The following is a 21,677-nucleotide window of genomic DNA, read 5'->3' on the forward strand; positions in this document are numbered from 1 at the left end:
AAAACAACCTGAATAAACAACTACACTTAAAAACAACCTGAATAAACAACTACACTTTAGAAAACAACCTGAATAAACAACTACACTTAAAAACAACCTGAATAAACAACTACACTTTAGAAAACAACCTGAATAAACAACTACACTTTAGAAAACTACCTGAATAAACAACTACACTTTAGAAAACAACCTGAATAAACAACTACACTTAAAAACAACCTGAATAAACAACTACACTTAAACACAACCTGAATAAACAACTACACTTAAAAACAACCTGAATAAACAACTACACTTTAGAAAACAACCTGAATAAACAACTACACTTAAAAACAACCTGAATAAACAACTACACTTTAGAAAACAACCTGAATAAACAACTACACTTAAAAACAACCTGAATAAACAACTACACTTAAAAACAACCTGAATAAACAACTACACTTACAAACAACCTGAATAAACAACTACACTTAAAAACAACCTGAATAAACAACTACACTTAAAAACAACCTGAATAAACAACTACACTTTAGAAAACAACCTGAATAAACAACTACACTTAAAAACAACCTGAATAAACAACTACACTTAAAAACAACCTGAATAAACAACTACACTTAAAAACAACCTGAATAAACAACTACACTTAAAAACAACCTGAATAAACAACTACACTTAAAAACAACCTGAATAAACAACTACACTTAAAAACAACCTGAATAAACAACTACACTTAAAAACAACCTGAATAAACAACTACACTTAAAAACAACCTGAATAAACAACTACACTTTAGAAAACAACCTGAATAACCAACTACACTTAAAAACAACCTGAATAAACAACTACACTTAAAAACAACCTGAATAAACAACTACACTTTAGAAAACAACCTGAATAAACAACTACACTTAAAAACAACCTGAATAAACAACTACACTTTAGAAAACAACCTGAATAAACAACTACACTTTAGAAAACTACCTGAATAAACAACTACACTTTAGAAAACAACCTGAATAAACAACTACACTTAAAAACAACCTGAATAAACAACTACACTTAAACACAACCTGAATAAACAACTACACTTAAAAACAACCTGAATAAACAACTACACTTTAGAAAACAACCTGAATAAACAACTACACTTAAAAACAACCTGAATAAACAACTACACTTTAGAAAACAACCTGAATAAACAACTACACTTAAAAACAACCTGAATAAACAACTACACTTAAAAACAACCTGAATAAACAACTACACTTACAAACAACCTGAATAAACAACTACACTTAAAAACAACCTGAATAAACAACTACACTTAAAAACAACCTGAATAAACAACTACACTTTAGAAAACAACCTGAATAAACAACTACACTTAAAAACAACCTGAATAAACAACTACACTTAAAAACAACCTGAATAAACAACTACACTTAAAAACAACCTGAATAAACAACTACACTTAAAAACAACCTGAATAAACAACTACACTTAAAAACAACCTGAATAAACAACTACACTTAAAAACAACCTGAATAAACAACTACACTTTAGAAAACAACCTGAATAAACAACTACACTTAAAAACAACCTGAATAAACAACTACACTTAAAAACAACCTGAATAAACAACTACACTTTAAAACAACCTGAATAAACAACTACAATTAAAAACAACCTGAATAAACAACTACACTTAAAAACAACCTGAATAAACAACTAAACTTTAGAAAACAACCTGAATAAACAACTACACTTAAAAACAACCTGAATAAACAACTACACTTTAGAAAACAACCTGAATAAACAACTACAATTAAAAACAACCTGAATAAACAACTACACTTAAAAGCAAACCTGAATAAACAACTACAATTAAAAACAACCTGAATAAACAACTACACTTTAGAAAAAAACCTGAATAAACAACTACACTTTAGAAAACTACCTGAATAAACAACTACACTTTAAAAAACAACCTGAATAAACAACTACACTTAAAAACAACCTGAATAAACAACTACACTTAAAAACAACCTGAATAAACAACTACACTTTAGAAAACAACCTGAATAAACAACTACACTTAAAAACAACCTGAATAAACAACTACACTTAAAAACAACCTGAATAAACAACTACACTTAAAAACAACCTGAATAAACAACTATACTTAAAAACAACCTGAATAAACAACTACAATTAAAAACAACCTGAATAAACAACTACACTTAAAAACAACCTGAATAAACAACTACACTTAAAAACAACCTGAATAAACAACTACAATTTAGAAAACAACCTGAATAAACAACTACACTTTAGAAAACTACCTGAATAAACAACTACACTTTATAAAACAACCTGAATAAACAACTACACTTAAAAACAACCTGAATAAACAACTATACTTAAAAACAACCTGAATAAACAACTACAATTAAAAACAACCTGAATAAACAACTACACTTAAAAACAACCTGAATAAACAACTACACTTAAAAACAACCTGAATAAACAACTACAATTTAGAAAACAACCTGAATAAACAACTACACTTTAGAAAACTACCTGAATAAACAACTACACTTTATAAAACAACCTGAATAAACAACTACACTTAAAAACAACCTGAATAAACAACTACACTTAAAAGCAAACCTGAATAAACAACTACACTTAAAAACAACCTGAAAAACAACTACACTTTAGAAAACAACCTGAATAAACAACTACACTTTAGAAAACAACCTGAATAAACAACTACACTTAAAAACAACCTGAATAAACAACTACAATTAAAAACAACCTGAATAAACAACTACACTTAAAAACAACCTGAATAAACAACTACACTTTAGAAAACAACCTGAATAAACAACTACGCTTAAAAACAACCTGAATAAACAACTACACTTAAAAACAACCTGAATAAACAACTACAATTAAAAACAACCTGAATAAACAACTACACTTAAAAACAACCTGAATAAACAACTACACTTTAGAAAACAACCTGAATAAACAACTACACTTAAAAACAACCTGAATAAACAACTACACTTAAAAACAACCTGAATAAACAACTACACTTAAAAACAACCTGAATAAACAACTACACTTAAAAACAACCTGAATAAACAACTACACTTAAAAACAACCTGAATAAACAACTACACTTAAAAACAACCTGAATAAACAACTACACTTTAGAAAACAACCTGAATAAACAACTACACTTAAAAACAACCTGAATAAACAACTACACTTAAAAACAACCTGAATAAACAACTACACTTTAAAACAACCTGAATAAACAACTACAATTAAAAACAACCTGAATAAACAACTACACTTAAAAACAACCTGAATAAACAACTAAACTTTAGAAAACAACCTGAATAAACAACTACACTTAAAAACAACCTGAATAAACAACTACACTTTAGAAAACAACCTGAATAAACAACTACAATTAAAAACAACCTGAATAAACAACTACACTTAAAAGCAAACCTGAATAAACAACTACAATTAAAAACAACCTGAATAAACAACTACACTTTAGAAAAAAACCTGAATAAACAACTACACTTTAGAAAACTACCTGAATAAACAACTACACTTTAAAAAACAACCTGAATAAACAACTACACTTAAAAACAACCTGAATAAACAACTACACTTAAAAACAACCTGAATAAACAACTACACTTTAGAAAACAACCTGAATAAACAACTACACTTAAAAACAACCTGAATAAACAACTACACTTAAAAACAACCTGAATAAACAACTACACTTAAAAACAACCTGAATAAACAACTATACTTAAAAACAACCTGAATAAACAACTACAATTAAAAACAACCTGAATAAACAACTACACTTAAAAACAACCTGAATAAACAACTACACTTAAAAACAACCTGAATAAACAACTACAATTTAGAAAACAACCTGAATAAACAACTACACTTTAGAAAACTACCTGAATAAACAACTACACTTTATAAAACAACCTGAATAAACAACTACACTTAAAAACAACCTGAATAAACAACTATACTTAAAAACAACCTGAATAAACAACTACAATTAAAAACAACCTGAATAAACAACTACACTTAAAAACAACCTGAATAAACAACTACACTTAAAAACAACCTGAATAAACAACTACACTTAAAAACAACCTGAATAAACAACTACACTTAAAAACAACCTGAATAAACAACTACACTTAAAAACAACCTGAATAAACAACTACACTTTAGAAAACAACCTGAATAAACAACTACACTTTAGAAAACTACCTGAAAAAACAACTACACTTTAGAAAACAACCTGAATAAACAACTACACTTAAAAACAACCTGAATAAACAACTACACTTAAAAACAACCTGAATAAACAACTACACTTAAAAACAACCTGAATAAACAACTACACTTTAGAAAACAACCTGAATAACCAACTACACTTAAAAACAACCTGAATAAACAACTACACTTAAAAACAACCTGAATAAACAACTACACTTTAGAAAACAACCTGAATAAACAACTACACTTAAAAACAACCTGAATAAACAACTACACTTTAGAAAACAACCTGAATAAACAACTACACTTTAGAAAACTACCTGAATAAACAACTACACTTTAGAAAACAACCTGAATAAACAACTACACTTAAAAACAACCTGAATAAACAACTACACTTAAACACAACCTGAATAAACAACTACACTTAAAAACAACCTGAATAAACAACTACACTTTAGAAAACAACCTGAATAAACAACTACACTTAAAAACAACCTGAATAAACAACTACACTTTAGAAAACAACCTGAATAAACAACTACACTTAAAAACAACCTGAATAAACAACTACACTTAAAAACAACCTGAATAAACAACTACACTTACAAACAACCTGAATAAACAACTACACTTAAAAACAACCTGAATAAACAACTACACTTAAAAACAACCTGAATAAACAACTACACTTTAGAAAACAACCTGAATAAACAACTACACTTAAAAACAACCTGAATAAACAACTACACTTAAAAACAACCTGAATAAACAACTACACTTAAAAACAACCTGAATAAACAACTACACTTAAAAACAACCTGAATAAACAACTACACTTAAAAACAACCTGAATAAACAACTACACTTAAAAACAACCTGAATAAACAACTACACTTAAAAACAACCTGAATAAACAACTACACTTAAAAACAACCTGAATAAACAACTACACTTTAGAAAACAACCTGAATAACCAACTACACTTAAAAACAACCTGAATAAACAACTACACTTAAAAACAACCTGAATAAACAACTACACTTTAGAAAACAACCTGAATAAACAACTACACTTAAAAACAACCTGAATAAACAACTACACTTTAGAAAACAACCTGAATAAACAACTACACTTTAGAAAACTACCTGAATAAACAACTACACTTTAGAAAACAACCTGAATAAACAACTACACTTAAAAACAACCTGAATAAACAACTACACTTAAACACAACCTGAATAAACAACTACACTTAAAAACAACCTGAATAAACAACTACACTTTAGAAAACAACCTGAATAAACAACTACACTTAAAAACAACCTGAATAAACAACTACACTTTAGAAAACAACCTGAATAAACAACTACACTTAAAAACAACCTGAATAAACAACTACACTTAAAAACAACCTGAATAAACAACTACACTTACAAACAACCTGAATAAACAACTACACTTAAAAACAACCTGAATAAACAACTACACTTAAAAACAACCTGAATAAACAACTACACTTTAGAAAACAACCTGAATAAACAACTACACTTAAAAACAACCTGAATAAACAACTACACTTAAAAACAACCTGAATAAACAACTACACTTAAAAACAACCTGAATAAACAACTACACTTAAAAACAACCTGAATAAACAACTACACTTAAAAACAACCTGAATAAACAACTACACTTAAAAACAACCTGAATAAACAACTACACTTTAGAAAACAACCTGAATAAACAACTACACTTAAAAACAACCTGAATAAACAACTACACTTAAAAACAACCTGAATAAACAACTACACTTTAAAACAACCTGAATAAACAACTACAATTAAAAACAACCTGAATAAACAACTACACTTAAAAACAACCTGAATAAACAACTAAACTTTAGAAAACAACCTGAATAAACAACTACACTTAAAAACAACCTGAATAAACAACTACACTTTAGAAAACAACCTGAATAAACAACTACAATTAAAAACAACCTGAATAAACAACTACACTTAAAAGCAAACCTGAATAAACAACTACAATTAAAAACAACCTGAATAAACAACTACACTTTAGAAAAAAACCTGAATAAACAACTACACTTTAGAAAACTACCTGAATAAACAACTACACTTTAAAAAACAACCTGAATAAACAACTACACTTAAAAACAACCTGAATAAACAACTACACTTAAAAACAACCTGAATAAACAACTACACTTTAGAAAACAACCTGAATAAACAACTACACTTAAAAACAACCTGAATAAACAACTACACTTAAAAACAACCTGAATAAACAACTACACTTAAAAACAACCTGAATAAACAACTATACTTAAAAACAACCTGAATAAACAACTACAATTAAAAACAACCTGAATAAACAACTACACTTAAAAACAACCTGAATAAACAACTACACTTAAAAACAACCTGAATAAACAACTACAATTTAGAAAACAACCTGAATAAACAACTACACTTTAGAAAACTACCTGAATAAACAACTACACTTTATAAAACAACCTGAATAAACAACTACACTTAAAAACAACCTGAATAAACAACTATACTTAAAAACAACCTGAATAAACAACTACAATTAAAAACAACCTGAATAAACAACTACACTTAAAAACAACCTGAATAAACAACTACACTTAAAAACAACCTGAATAAACAACTACAATTTAGAAAACAACCTGAATAAACAACTACACTTTAGAAAACTACCTGAATAAACAACTACACTTTATAAAACAACCTGAATAAACAACTACACTTAAAAACAACCTGAATAAACAACTACACTTAAAAGCAAACCTGAATAAACAACTACACTTAAAAACAACCTGAAAAACAACTACACTTTAGAAAACAACCTGAATAAACAACTACACTTTAGAAAACAACCTGAATAAACAACTACACTTAAAAACAACCTGAATAAACAACTACAATTAAAAACAACCTGAATAAACAACTACACTTAAAAACAACCTGAATAAACAACTACACTTTAGAAAACAACCTGAATAAACAACTACGCTTAAAAACAACCTGAATAAACAACTACACTTAAAAACAACCTGAATAAACAACTACAATTAAAAACAACCTGAATAAACAACTACACTTAAAAACAACCTGAATAAACAACTACACTTTAGAAAACAACCTGAATAAACAACTACACTTAAAAACAACCTGAATAAACAACTACACTTAAAAACAACCTGAATAAACAACTACACTTAAAAACAACCTGAATAAACAACTACACTTAAAAACAACCTGAATAAACAACTACACTTAAAAACAACCTGAATAAACAACTACACTTAAAAACAACCTGAATAAACAACTACACTTTAGAAAACAACCTGAATAAACAACTACACTTAAAAACAACCTGAATAAACAACTACACTTAAAAACAACCTGAATAAACAACTACACTTTAAAACAACCTGAATAAACAACTACAATTAAAAACAACCTGAATAAACAACTACACTTAAAAACAACCTGAATAAACAACTAAACTTTAGAAAACAACCTGAATAAACAACTACACTTAAAAACAACCTGAATAAACAACTACACTTTAGAAAACAACCTGAATAAACAACTACAATTAAAAACAACCTGAATAAACAACTACACTTAAAAGCAAACCTGAATAAACAACTACAATTAAAAACAACCTGAATAAACAACTACACTTTAGAAAAAAACCTGAATAAACAACTACACTTTAGAAAACTACCTGAATAAACAACTACACTTTAAAAAACAACCTGAATAAACAACTACACTTAAAAACAACCTGAATAAACAACTACACTTAAAAACAACCTGAATAAACAACTACACTTTAGAAAACAACCTGAATAAACAACTACACTTAAAAACAACCTGAATAAACAACTACACTTAAAAACAACCTGAATAAACAACTACACTTAAAAACAACCTGAATAAACAACTATACTTAAAAACAACCTGAATAAACAACTACAATTAAAAACAACCTGAATAAACAACTACACTTAAAAACAACCTGAATAAACAACTACACTTAAAAACAACCTGAATAAACAACTACAATTTAGAAAACAACCTGAATAAACAACTACACTTTAGAAAACTACCTGAATAAACAACTACACTTTATAAAACAACCTGAATAAACAACTACACTTAAAAACAACCTGAATAAACAACTATACTTAAAAACAACCTGAATAAACAACTACAATTAAAAACAACCTGAATAAACAACTACACTTAAAAACAACCTGAATAAACAACTACACTTAAAAACAACCTGAATAAACAACTACAATTTAGAAAACAACCTGAATAAACAACTACACTTTAGAAAACTACCTGAATAAACAACTACACTTTATAAAACAACCTGAATAAACAACTACACTTAAAAACAACCTGAATAAACAACTACACTTAAAAGCAAACCTGAATAAACAACTACACTTAAAAACAACCTGAAAAACAACTACACTTTAGAAAACAACCTGAATAAACAACTACACTTTAGAAAACAACCTGAATAAACAACTACACTTAAAAACAACCTGAATAAACAACTACAATTAAAAACAACCTGAATAAACAACTACACTTAAAAACAACCTGAATAAACAACTACACTTTAGAAAACAACCTGAATAAACAACTACGCTTAAAAACAACCTGAATAAACAACTACACTTAAAAACAACCTGAATAAACAACTACAATTAAAAACAACCTGAATAAACAACTACACTTAAAAACAACCTGAATAAACAACTACACTTTAGAAAACAACCTGAATAAACAACTACACTTAAAAACAACCTGAATAAACAACTACACTTTAGAAAACAACCTGAATAAACAACTACAATTAAAAACAACCTGAATAAACAACTACACTTAAAAGCAAAGCTGAATAAACAACTACAATTAAAAACAACCTGAATAAACAACTACACTTTAGAAAACAACCTGAATAAACAACTACACTTTAGAAAACTACCTGAATAAACAACTACACTTTAGAAAACAACCTGAATAAACAACTACACTTAAAAACAACCTGAATAAACAACTACACTTAAAAACAACCTGAATAAACAACTACACTTAAAAACAACCTGAATAAACAACTACACTTTAGAAAACAACCTGAATAACCAACTACACTTAAAAACAACCTGAATAAACAACTACACTTAAAAACAACCTGAATAAACAACTACACTTAAAAACAACCTGAATAAACAACTATACTTAAAAACAACCTGAATAAACAACTACAATTAAAAACAACCTGAATAAACAACTACACTTAAAAACAACCTGAATAAACAACTACACTTAAAAACAACCTGAATAAACAACTACACTTAAAAACAACCTGAATAAACAACTACACTTAAAAACAACCTGAATAAACAACTACACTTAAAAACAACCTGAATAAACAACTACACTTAAAAACAACCTGAATAAACAACTACACTTAAAAACAACCTGAATAAACAACTACACTTTAGAAAACAACCTGAATAAACAACTACACTTAAAAACAACCTGAATAAACAACTACACTTAAAAACAACCTGAATAAACAACTACACTTAAAAACAACCTGAATAAACAACTACAATTAAAAACAACCTGAATAAACAACTACACTTAAAAACAACCTGAATAAACAACTAAACTTTAGAAAACAACCTGAATAAACAACTACACTTAAAAACAACCTGAATAAACAACTACACTTTAGAAAACAACCTGAATAAACAATTACAATTAAAAACAACCTGAATAAACAACTACACTTAAAAGCAAACCTGAATAAACAACTACAATTAAAAACAACCTGAATAAACAACTACACTTTAGAAAACTACTTGAATAAACAACTACACTTTAGAAAACAACCTGAATAAACAACTACACTTAAAAACAACCTGAATAAACAACTACACTTAAAAACAACCTGAATAAACAAATACACTTATAAACAACCTGAATAAACAACTACACTTTAGAAAACAACCTGAATAAACAACTACACTTAAAAACAACCTGAATAGACAACTACACTTAAAAACAACCTGAATAAACAACTACACTTAAAAACAACCTGAATAAACAACTATACTTAAAAACAACCTGAATAAACAACTACAATTAAAAACAACCTGAATAAACAACTACACTTAAAAACAACCTGAATAAACAACTACACTTAAAAACAACCTGAATAAACAACTACAATTTAGAAAACAACCTGAATAAACAACTACACTTTAGAAAACTACCTGAATAAACAACTACACTTTAGAAAACAACCTGAATAAACAACTACACTTAAAAACAACCTGAATAAACCACTACACTTAAAAGCAAACCTGAATAAACAACTACACTTAAAAACAACCTGAATAAACAACTACACTTTAGAAAACAACCTGAATAAACAACTACACTTTAGAAAACAACCTGAATAAACAACTACACTTAAAAACAACCTGAATAAACAACTACAATTAAAAACAACCTGAATAAACAACTACACTTAAAAACAACCTGAATAAACAACTACACTTTAGAAAACAACCTGAATAAACAACTACACTTAAAAACAACCTGAATAAACAACTACACTTAAAAACAACCTGAATAAACAACTACACTTTAGAAAACAACCTGAATAAACAACTACACTTTAGAAAACAACCTGAATAAACAACTACAATTAAAAACAACCTGAATAAACAACTACACTTAAAAGCAAACCTGAATAAACAACTACAATTAAAAACAACCTGAATAAACAACTACACTTTAGAAAACAACCTGAATAAACAACTACACTTTAGAAAACCACCTGAATAAACAACTACACTTTAGAAAACAACCTGAATAAACAACTACACTTAAAAACAACCTGAATAAACAACTACACTTAAAAACAACCTGAATAAACAACTATACTTAAAAACAATCTGAATAAACAACTACAATTAAAAACAACCTGAATAAACAACTACACTTAAAAACAACCCGAATAAACAACTACACTTAAAAACAACCTGAATAAACAACTACACTTAAAAACAACCTGAATAAACAACTACACTTTAGAAAACAACCTGAATAAACAACTACAAATAAAAACAACCTGAATAAACAACTACACTTAAAAGCAAACCTGAATAAACAACTACAATTAAAAACAACCTGAATAAACAACTACAATTTAGAAAACAACCTGAATAAACAACTACACTTTAGAAAACTACCTGAATAAACAACTACACTTTAGAAAACAACCTGAATAAACAACTACACTTAAAAACAACCTGAATAAACAACTACACTTAAAAACAACCTGAATAAAAAACTACACTTAAAAACAACCTGAATAAACAACTACACTTTAGAAAACAACCTGAATAAACAACTACACTTAAAAACAACCTGAATAAACAACTACACTTAAAAACAACCTGAATAAACAACTACACTTAAAAACAACCTGAATAAACAACTACACTTAAAAACAACCTGAATAAACAACTACACTTTAGAAAACAACCTGAATAAACAACTACACTTAAAAACAACCTGAATAAACAACTACACTTAAAAACAACCTGAATAAACAACTACACTTAAAAACAACCTGAATAAACAACTACACTTAAAAACAACCTGAATAAACAACTACAATTAAAAACAACCTGAATAAACAACTACACTTAAAAACAACCTGAATAAACAACTACACTTTAGAAAACAACCTGAATAAACAACTACACTTAAAAACAACCTGAATAAACAACTACACTTAAAAACAACCTGAATAAACAACTACACTTTAGAAAACAACCTGAATAAACAACTACAATTAAAAACAACCTGAATAAACAACTACACTTAAAAACAACCTGAATAAACAACTACACTTTATAAAACAACCTGAATAAATAACTACACTTAAAAACAACCTGAATAAACAACTACACTTTAGAAAACAACCTGAATAAACAACTACAATTAAAAACAACCTGAATAAACAACTACACTTAAAAGCAAACCTGAATAAACAACTACAATTAAAAACAACCTGAATAAACAACTACACTTTAGAAAACAACCTGAATAAACAACTACACTTTAGAAAACTACCTGAATAAACAACTACACTTTAGAAAACAACCTGAATAAACAACTACACTTAAAAACAACCTGAATAAACAACTACACTTAAAAACAACCTGAATAAACAACTACACTTAAAAACAACCTGAATAAACAACTACACTTTAGAAAACAACCTGAATAAACAACTACACTTAAAAACAACCTGAATAAACAACTACACTTAAAAACAACCTGAATAAACAACTACACTTAAAAACAACCTGAATAAACAACTACACTTTAGAAAACAACCTGAATAAACAACTACACTTAAAAACAACCTGAATAAACAACTACACTTAAAAACAACCTGAATAAACAACTACACTTAAAAACAACCTGAATAAACAACTATACTTAAAAACAACCTGAATAAACAACTACAATTAAAAACAACCTGAATAAACAACTACACTTAAAAACAACCTGAATAAACAACTACACTTAAAAACAACCTGAATAAACAACTACACTTAAAAACAACCTGAATAAACAACTACAATTAAAAACAACCTGAATAAACAACTACACTTAAAAACAACCTGAATAAACAACTACACTTAAAAACAACCTGAATAAACAACTACACTTAAAAACAACCTGAATAAACAACTACACTTAAAAACAACCTGAATAAACAACTACACTTTAGAAAACAACCTGAATAAACAACTACACTTAAAAACAACCTGAATAAACAACTACAATTAAAAACAACCTGAATAAACCACTAAACTTAAAAGCAAACCTGAATAAACAACTACACTTAAAAACAACCTGAATAAACAACTACACTTTAGAAAACAACCTGAATAAACAACTACACTTTAGAAAACAACCTGAATAAACAACTACACTTAAAAACAACCTGAATAAACAACTACACTTAAAAACAACCTGAATAAACAACTACACTTAAAAACAACCTGAATAAACAACTACACTTTAGAAAACAACCTGAATAAACAACTACACTTAAAAACAACCTGAATAAACAACGACACTTAAAAACAACCTGAATAAACAACTACACTTAAAAACAACCTGAATAAACAACTACACTTTAGAAAACAACCTGAATAAACAACTACACTTAAAAACAACCTGAATAAACAACTACACTTAAAAACAACCTGAATAAACAACTACACTTAAAAACAACCTGAATAAACAACTACACTTTAGAAAACAACCTGAATAAACAACTACACTTAAAAACAACCTGAATAAACAACTACACTTTAGAAAACAACCTGAATAAACAACTACACTTAAAAACAACCTGAATAAACAACTACACTTAAAAACAACCTGAATAAACAACTACAATTAAAAACAACCTGAATAAACAACTACACTTAAAAACAACCTGAATAAACAACTACACTTAAAAACAACCTGAATAAACAACTACACTTTAGAAAACAACCTGAATAAACAACTACACTTAAAAACAACCTGAATAAACAACTACACTTAAAAACAACCTGAATAAACAACTACACTTAAAAACAACCTGAATAAACAACTACAATTAAAAACAACCTGAATAAACAACTACACTTAAAAACAACCTGAATAAACAACTACACTTTAGAAAACAACCTGAATAAACAACTACACTTAAAAACAACCTGAATAAACAACTACAATTAAAAACAACCTGAATAAACAACTACACTTTAGAAAACAACCTGAATAAACAACTACACTTAAAAACAACCTGAAATAAACAACTACACTTAAAAACAACCTGAATAAACAACTACACTTAAAAACAACCTGAATAAACAACTACACTTAAAAACAACCTGAATAAACAACTACACTTAAAAACAACCTGAATAAACAACTACACTTAAAAACAACCTGAATAAACAACTACACTTAAAAACAACCTGAATAAACAACTACACTTTAGAAAACAACCTGAATAAACAACTACACTTAAAAACAACCTGAATAAACAACTACACTTTAGAAAACAAGCCCAAAAAAACTCAACCTGCGACTGAAGATATTTGCAAGAGACTTTACAAAAAAAACACACAAAAAAAAACAAGCCCAAAGTCGCTTATAACAAGCAGACCTGGCAACACTGATGAAGCTGTGACTGAAAACAATGATTTACCAAAGAGCACAGGATTAAGATTAAGGAGTTTATTGGAGTTAAATATATACATAAAACAACCACTCAACATTTTAATGGGATAATATAAGTGTTCTCAATGGTAAAGAGCCGTTGTTTCAGTTTCTCTTGCTCACCTCTGTCTTTGATAGGAATGAAGCTGAACACAGTTTTTAGTTACTTGGTACAAAAGTCTCCTGTGAAGTTCATTTTTGAGTTCAGTTTAGTTTTCCATGAAAAACAGAGTGCAAAGAGCCCGGAACATATGGTTTGAATAAAGGGCTTTCTGTCTGAGGAGAAATCACCTCACGTCCACAGCAGCATACCAAGAAACTGGTTTCATGGGCCACACTTTGGGTCTGAGTATTTCAGTGGGCCTACAGTCATGTATAGGTGACCAACAAGTTCCATCTGGAAGTCGACTTCTTGAGAGATTATTCCACCAGCTGCTCGCACGAGCACAGAATATGTCAAAGGAAACCTCGAGAGCAATGTGTCACTGAGAGATGGTCCTCCTTTAACACACATCAAATCAGCTCTTGTTTTGAAACTGAAAGCAGATGTTTCTCAAAGTTGTGACAAACCAAGAACAAAAGCATAAATCAGAAAGACGATGACTGAATAATATTAAAACATATGGGAAATAAAGAAACGCCTGGGAGCCATTAAGGGTTCTGGAATCTGCCCGGTGGTACAGCGAGACAGTTTGGATCTTTGTTGCGTCTCGACAGCCAACTAAATCAGATATAATGAAGCTGAGAGTTGATGGTAATGCACCACATGGGTTGTTTTTGTCCTTTCAAACAGAAATCCAGATGTTGCTAGATATGCTTGATGCTATGTTTGAACATATCAAGTGATGAAAGTGTTGCAACATTCCAGAGAAGGACTTTACTCTAATGCACCGACAGTTTTCTCATTTTTGAATTTTGTGTTTTTGGCCTTTGACTCCTTTTTCCATTGGACAGCTGAAGAAGGATAGAAAATATGGAAAGGAGAGGGTGGGTAAACAAGCACCAAGGGGCCACGGATCATAGTTGAGCCTGCGAATTATTCATATATGGAACGCCTTCTGCATACTGAGTGAGCTAAACCAGCATGCATTTCTACTGAAAGAAGAGCGTAGAGCCATGCTGTCACCCCCTGTGAGGCCCCGTGTCCACGTAGCAGGCCAAAAATTTTCTCCAAGTTTTCGAGTAGCAATTCTGACTTCAGGGGGCGTTCCAGTTGACACTTCTGACTGGGAACTCGGAATTTCCAACTTCCAAAATCAACTCTAACGAAGCAAAACCTTTAATAGTTAACCCTTTGTTAAGCCCCGCCCTCCTTAGTTACAGTTACTACGTTAGACAAAATATATATATCTATATGTCTGCTAATGCTTAATAACTGCAATGTTCCCTCAGGATATTTATTGTTTATTGTGTGTGTGTTTAGGTGTGTGTGTGTGTGTGTGTGTGTGTGTGTGTGTGTGTGTTCTTGAGCCGTGCAGTGAGTAAGATCTCTGACTGAGAGTAACACGTCATAATCTCCAGGGGAACAAACATCCGTCCACGCTGCACAACAGGAATGTCGGGCCTTTGGGAGAAAAGTTTTACATAGCAGCAGAAATATCTATCAGCTTTGTGAAAAATAACACTTTCAATCATTTCAAGATAGTGACAAGAAGGGAATCATGCGTTAATTCACGATCACAGTGCAAAGTGTGCTGAAGGGCTGACAAGGGATTTATGGAACCCTACCACAGCATGACTTTAGGAAAGTTGATGATTTAGCCTCCAGGCTTTAGAGGGAAAGAAAAAAACGACAGGTTGGAAAATGAGAGCTGTAAACTGGGTTTGGGGTGACTTCACCACGGCTTGTAATCTACCTCTGAGAGATAGAGCCGCGGAAACAGAGACAAGGAAAAGGCTGACTTAGAAAGTTACGAAGGGATGAATGTGGACGCTGTTTTCAGACGTGTGCTCAACTCAAATCAATCCATGTCTGAAGAAAGGAATAACCAAAGGAAAACATGACCAACTATGTCGATAAACAAAACAAACAACTCTGGTTTAAATGGGATGACTCCGCCCGGCTGACAGAAAAACTATTCATTCGACCCGTCCCATCTCACCTGGAGCTCAGGCTCCACATAGCGCCAGCACACACACAACCAAAGAAAATACATGCTGATTTTCTGAAAATAATTCTGCATTCTGTGATCCAATAAACTGTCGATGCTGCCTCTTTGGTCTGTGTTACTACTTCACCTGTCTTTCGGGGCAGCCATGTTGACAGACAGACATGTTTATCGTTGCCGTAGAAACACAAGCTGTTATGTCAAAGACAGCTACTGACAGCTGCCGTACTGTTGCTGTATGTGCTGCAGTGTTAAACACGTCATGTAAATTATACTCGGATACATCGCCGGGAGACATATTGTCTTCTTCAGGTCAGTTTTGGCCCAGTTGGTAAACTCAGTTTGTTTTCATTGGTTCATCTTTCATAATTGTTTTGACTAAGAGCCCCCTGGTGGTGGAGTTTACATACTGTGCATTTAAAGTTTAATAACCAGGAATATTCCCCTCGCTGCTCTTCAAGTCTGTGTTTACGGCTTATTTTTCCTTTCTGAGGGCTGACTTGAATAAATCTGGTTTAAAAACATGACTGCACTACTGTTCAGATAATTGGTTATGAATGAGGCGGCGCGTTGGACTGTGCAGAAAAACACACACTGCCAAGCATGGAATTTCATCATGTTGAAGTCAGTTTGAAATAAATCGTTATTCATGAGAGTGATCGCTGGTCAGAGCGCCGTCGTGCCACTTCTGCATTCCCAAACCAAGAGGTGAGGCGGGAGACTTCCCCATAGTGTGACTGGAATATAGAAATAGCCAGGAGAGAAATACCACAGAAAATGTTTGAGATAAAGAGCTGGACAGGGCTGTCCTTCTGTGTTGTTTACTCTGCAGCTGACTGATGCTAAATATACAGCTACTGAAGTCGGTGCAGAGCCAGGAACACAAAGCACATATTTAAGGCATACAGTGTTTATTCTCTGTCCAGTTATGAGTCGGTCAAAAAAAGAAAAAAAGGCAAAAGAACACTTCTGTTGTTTAGAAACTTCAAGAGTGCTTTCAGTCTTGTATTTGATAAGACAGAGATGATTCATTTGGAAAGAGAGAGAGAGAGAGAGAGAGAGAGAGAGACAGAGAGAGAGAGAGAGAGAGAGAGAGAGAGAGAGAAAGAGAGAGAGAGAGTGGGGGTAATATGTTCCAAATAGCGACGGGACTGGGAGTTGAACTGGCTACCAGTGACTCCAGGACTGTAGCCATTGTACATGAGACACTTTACAAAGTAAGCTAGACCAGCGCTGTGTTATTTTAACACATTCAGAAGACAATGCAGTCCCTGAATGGAATCTGTGCACAGACGTCAAAGGTCAGTTACACGTGCATGCAAGGCTTCAAGTTTCGCCTCCTTCTCAGCTCGCTCTCTGGGTGTTTCCTTTGTGGTCCACCAGCTGCTGTGCTGCAGCAGCCACCACCTGAAAAGGAAGTTGTGCCTCTACTCATGATGGCTCCTAACCATTCCGAAAGCCCTTTAATCATCCTTTTCCGCAAAACTGCCAGCAAAACGTGACATATTACATTACCACTTCCAAAGGGATGAGGTAAGGGCGGCACAGAGGGTGGCTGTGTTTTACATGCTCACAGCCCACGTGATCTTTTTTGGGGAATGGAAAAGCTGAGTCCGATTTTTATTCCTTCAGCTACTATCCCAGCTTGACTCCGGACGTCGAGACATCTCCTGCCATGCCCCCAGGAATTCATAATCTGTACAATCTGTCTTTGTAAAACTCTGCAGGGGAAGTCAGCTAGATGTATCAGCACCTACAAAGCAGCGATGTACGTTTACAGGACTCGGGTGGGTCTTGTTTATTCACTGTGCTGAAAAAAGTTTGGAAAAGCAATTTGTCTTAAAAAAAAAAAAGTGCTGTATGATGGAGCTTTAAAAAGGGCACTCAAGTCAACATTAAGGATGTAAAGATTAATACTGAGGCAGTTAAAAACAGATTCAAAAGTGGCAAGGTTCGAATCGGTTGTCTGAATGAATCGCAGTAACATGGTGAGCGCCAGCAGCTGTAGAGCAGAGGAGGTTGGATGTAATGAGCAGTGGAAGCGTTTGTGCTTCCCAAGACACAAAATGAAAGAGGTGAGACGATACCAGACGAGACAAAAACAGTGTGCACACTATTGCAAGAAGACAAGGAACTATGCAAATAGCACAACCAACATGATGCAGCGTTTAATGGATGCCATAACGAGAAGCTGAACACACCTCCCGATTCTCTCAAAATAAATATTGAGAATCGTATTGTAGCGTGACTTCAGTGAATTCTTACATCCCTAGTCAACTTTGGTTTTCAAGTCCATTCTGTTTAAGTTCAACTCTTTGATTAACCGGATTGGACAACTGTTGGTGACCACAGCTATTACAGTTATAAATTGAATCTATCCATTTTCACTAACTCTGAGTGGTTTCAATTCAACCCTATATCAACCTCTAACTCCTGCCAAACGTTTGATCAAAAGAGACACTCTGCTGGACTGTCCTCATATTATTTATGCTAAATACTTTTAAAGGTCACAGATAAACCTCCTCTTTAACCAGTTTAAGCAAGATGTAGAGGTCCCAAAAACATGTATGTGAAGGGGTTTATAGGCATGATCCTGTATTTGATCATGTCTATAAACCCCTCTATTTCAGCCCTGCTCAGAACAGGCTGTTTCTGTGTCTGTAGCTTTAAATATGTAAATGAGCTGTGTCTGACCACGCCCCCTCTCTGGGAGGGCTCGGGTGTACTCGCTGCTTTCTGGCTCCATGTCCTATTGTTTACGGTGAGAAGGCAGACTCAGAGGGCAGAACAAACACCTAGCTGTGGGAGTGTCACCCACCTGGGGGAGGGGCTACTGCCCTTTGTGATGTCATGAGGGGAACATTTCCAAACGGCCTGTTTGAGCACACATTTTTGTGAAAAATAGAGCAGGCTAAAGACGGAGAGGATGGACTTTTCTCATTATAGGGGAGTTTATAGACAGGTTCGGGACATCTAGAGTAAGAAAAACATGAAGTGTTTGAATAGCATGTGACCTGTAACTCTTTACAAAGAGGCAGAGGAGATGCTCAGTGAGACAGAGAGTTTACTCTGAGCTGCAGTTTACTCATTACACTGGAATGTGGATCCTTCACAGTGAGCACAAAGATAACATTCTCCTTTTGGGGACAAATAGCTTGGAGCCTTTCAGCCAAAGAAGAAGTGGAAGCTCCAATGAAAATGTGGCCGGAATAATCTGACAGCTACGATCGCAACACCTCTTAACAATTAGCAGTTACTGTTACTTCACTTTCGCTGACACACTTCCAGAGCAGGCTATAAGGAAAGCATGGCTATTAAAACAGAGCATCTCATGTAAAGCACGAGCTGAGCTGAAGTCAGCCAAAACAGAACCGATTTATTGTTCGAGGAGCTGTAAACTGTACTAAGCTCATGAAAACAACCTCTCTGTGACATTTGAGAAACTTTGAGAAATACTTCAGAGATGTCATCATGGACATCAGCTATATGACTCATAGAAGGGACTCTGTGACTCTTGTGATTTTGCCAAATATTTAAAAATCTTAAATATATAAAAACATATTAAAAGTCCAATCTGTAAGATATTGACTGAACTAATTAATTAAAGACCTTACTATCTGATCAGACATTAAGGAAACAATGCAGTCCCCCCCCACAAAGCCACAAAAGTCTATCCAGCCTAAGCAAAGCTAAGCAAAGCTCGACAGTTTGAACGGCGGGGCATATTTACCTCAACATGGTTGGGCAGCGTGTTGATAAATTTGAATCCAGGGATCCTCTTATCGCTGCAGACGACGCCGACGTCCTCACTGTGTTTGCAGTCAGAAACACCGATCCCATTGGAGGGACACAGTGCCAGCGTCCTTTCTTTGCCCGTGCAGTGGAGGTTGTCGAACCAGATGGGTCCTGATGGAACAAAAGAAGAATTCATCAGTGCTTTCACAAGCTGGACTTTTCGCCTTAGAAGCAGAAACGATATCATCCTACTGAATATGTTTCATGCTGAAGAGAGAATAGATACTGCTGTAATGTGTGTTTTTTTTTAACAACCTTCTCCTTTTCCATATTTCGAGGATGGTGACCAAGAGATGGCTTCCAAGTAGCCCAGCTCCCTGCACACCACCTGAGCCGAGTGGATGTTGAAGTCGTCATCGCAGACAGTGCCCCATTCGTTGTTGTAGAAAACTTCCACACGGCCTTCGTTGTGTTTCCTCTTGTCTCCCGCCAATCGGAGCTGGATCCTGGGTGTGTCCGGTGACAGCTGCGGGGCGCTGTACTGTTCCTCTACTTGGTCGGTGAAGCCGGTCGGGTAGCCGAGATGTTCATACTGGGCAAGAGCCAGCTCTATTAACACTGACAGAATGAGCATGCAGCAGCGCAGGTACCCAGTGGACGACATTTTGGTTGGAACTGTTGAAAAGAAAAAGAGGAGGGAGCCATCAGAGAAGATGCTCAGAAACTGTGGTAGAGGGTTCTTCATCAACGTACTCGCTATATTCAAGGGAGACATCAAACATTAAAAGACAGTTTACATATTTTACAGCCAGAGATCCTGCTGATAATCTCAGGAGGATTGTTGTGACCATCTGAGTCTACAGATTTGGAGTCTCTGTTCAGAACGTTGAGCCCCTTCAGGAAGGATTAGGGGCCTTGAGGGTCATCTTCTTGTCTAAATGTGAAGTTTTAAGACATTGCAGGCCATGTGTTTGTTTGTTAAAGATGTGACTTCCTTTTTCAGATTTCCACAGACTTGTTTGAGTGTATAAAAACGGTATACAGACTTGAGCGTATGGCAAATAATCAACTTTGAATTTCAAATCTGATTCAGGCTTCTGACGAT

General features: G+C 32.7%; 1 protein-coding gene across 2 annotated transcripts in view; it reads right to left on the minus strand.

Moving 5' to 3' along the window:
- loxl2b (lysyl oxidase-like 2b) overlaps positions 1–21,677 on the minus strand; it is a 95,493-nt gene that overhangs the window by 70,101 nt on the left and 3,715 nt on the right. For both annotated transcript variants that reach the window (XM_079353558.1, XM_079353557.1), the window contains exons 2-3: positions 20,888–21,247; positions 20,568–20,743 (exon numbers count right to left, since the gene is read on the minus strand). In XM_079353558.1, coding sequence (XP_079209684.1) covers positions 20,568–20,743; positions 20,888–21,236 — 525 coding nt within the window. In that variant the 5' untranslated portion in view covers positions 21,237–21,247. The remainder of the gene's footprint in view (positions 1–20,567; positions 20,744–20,887; positions 21,248–21,677) is intronic.

The sequence above is a fragment of the Symphodus melops genome (genome assembly GCF_947650265.1).
Source record: "Symphodus melops genome assembly, chromosome: 1".
In the NCBI taxonomy this organism is placed as follows: domain Eukaryota; kingdom Metazoa; phylum Chordata; class Actinopteri; order Labriformes; family Labridae; genus Symphodus; species Symphodus melops.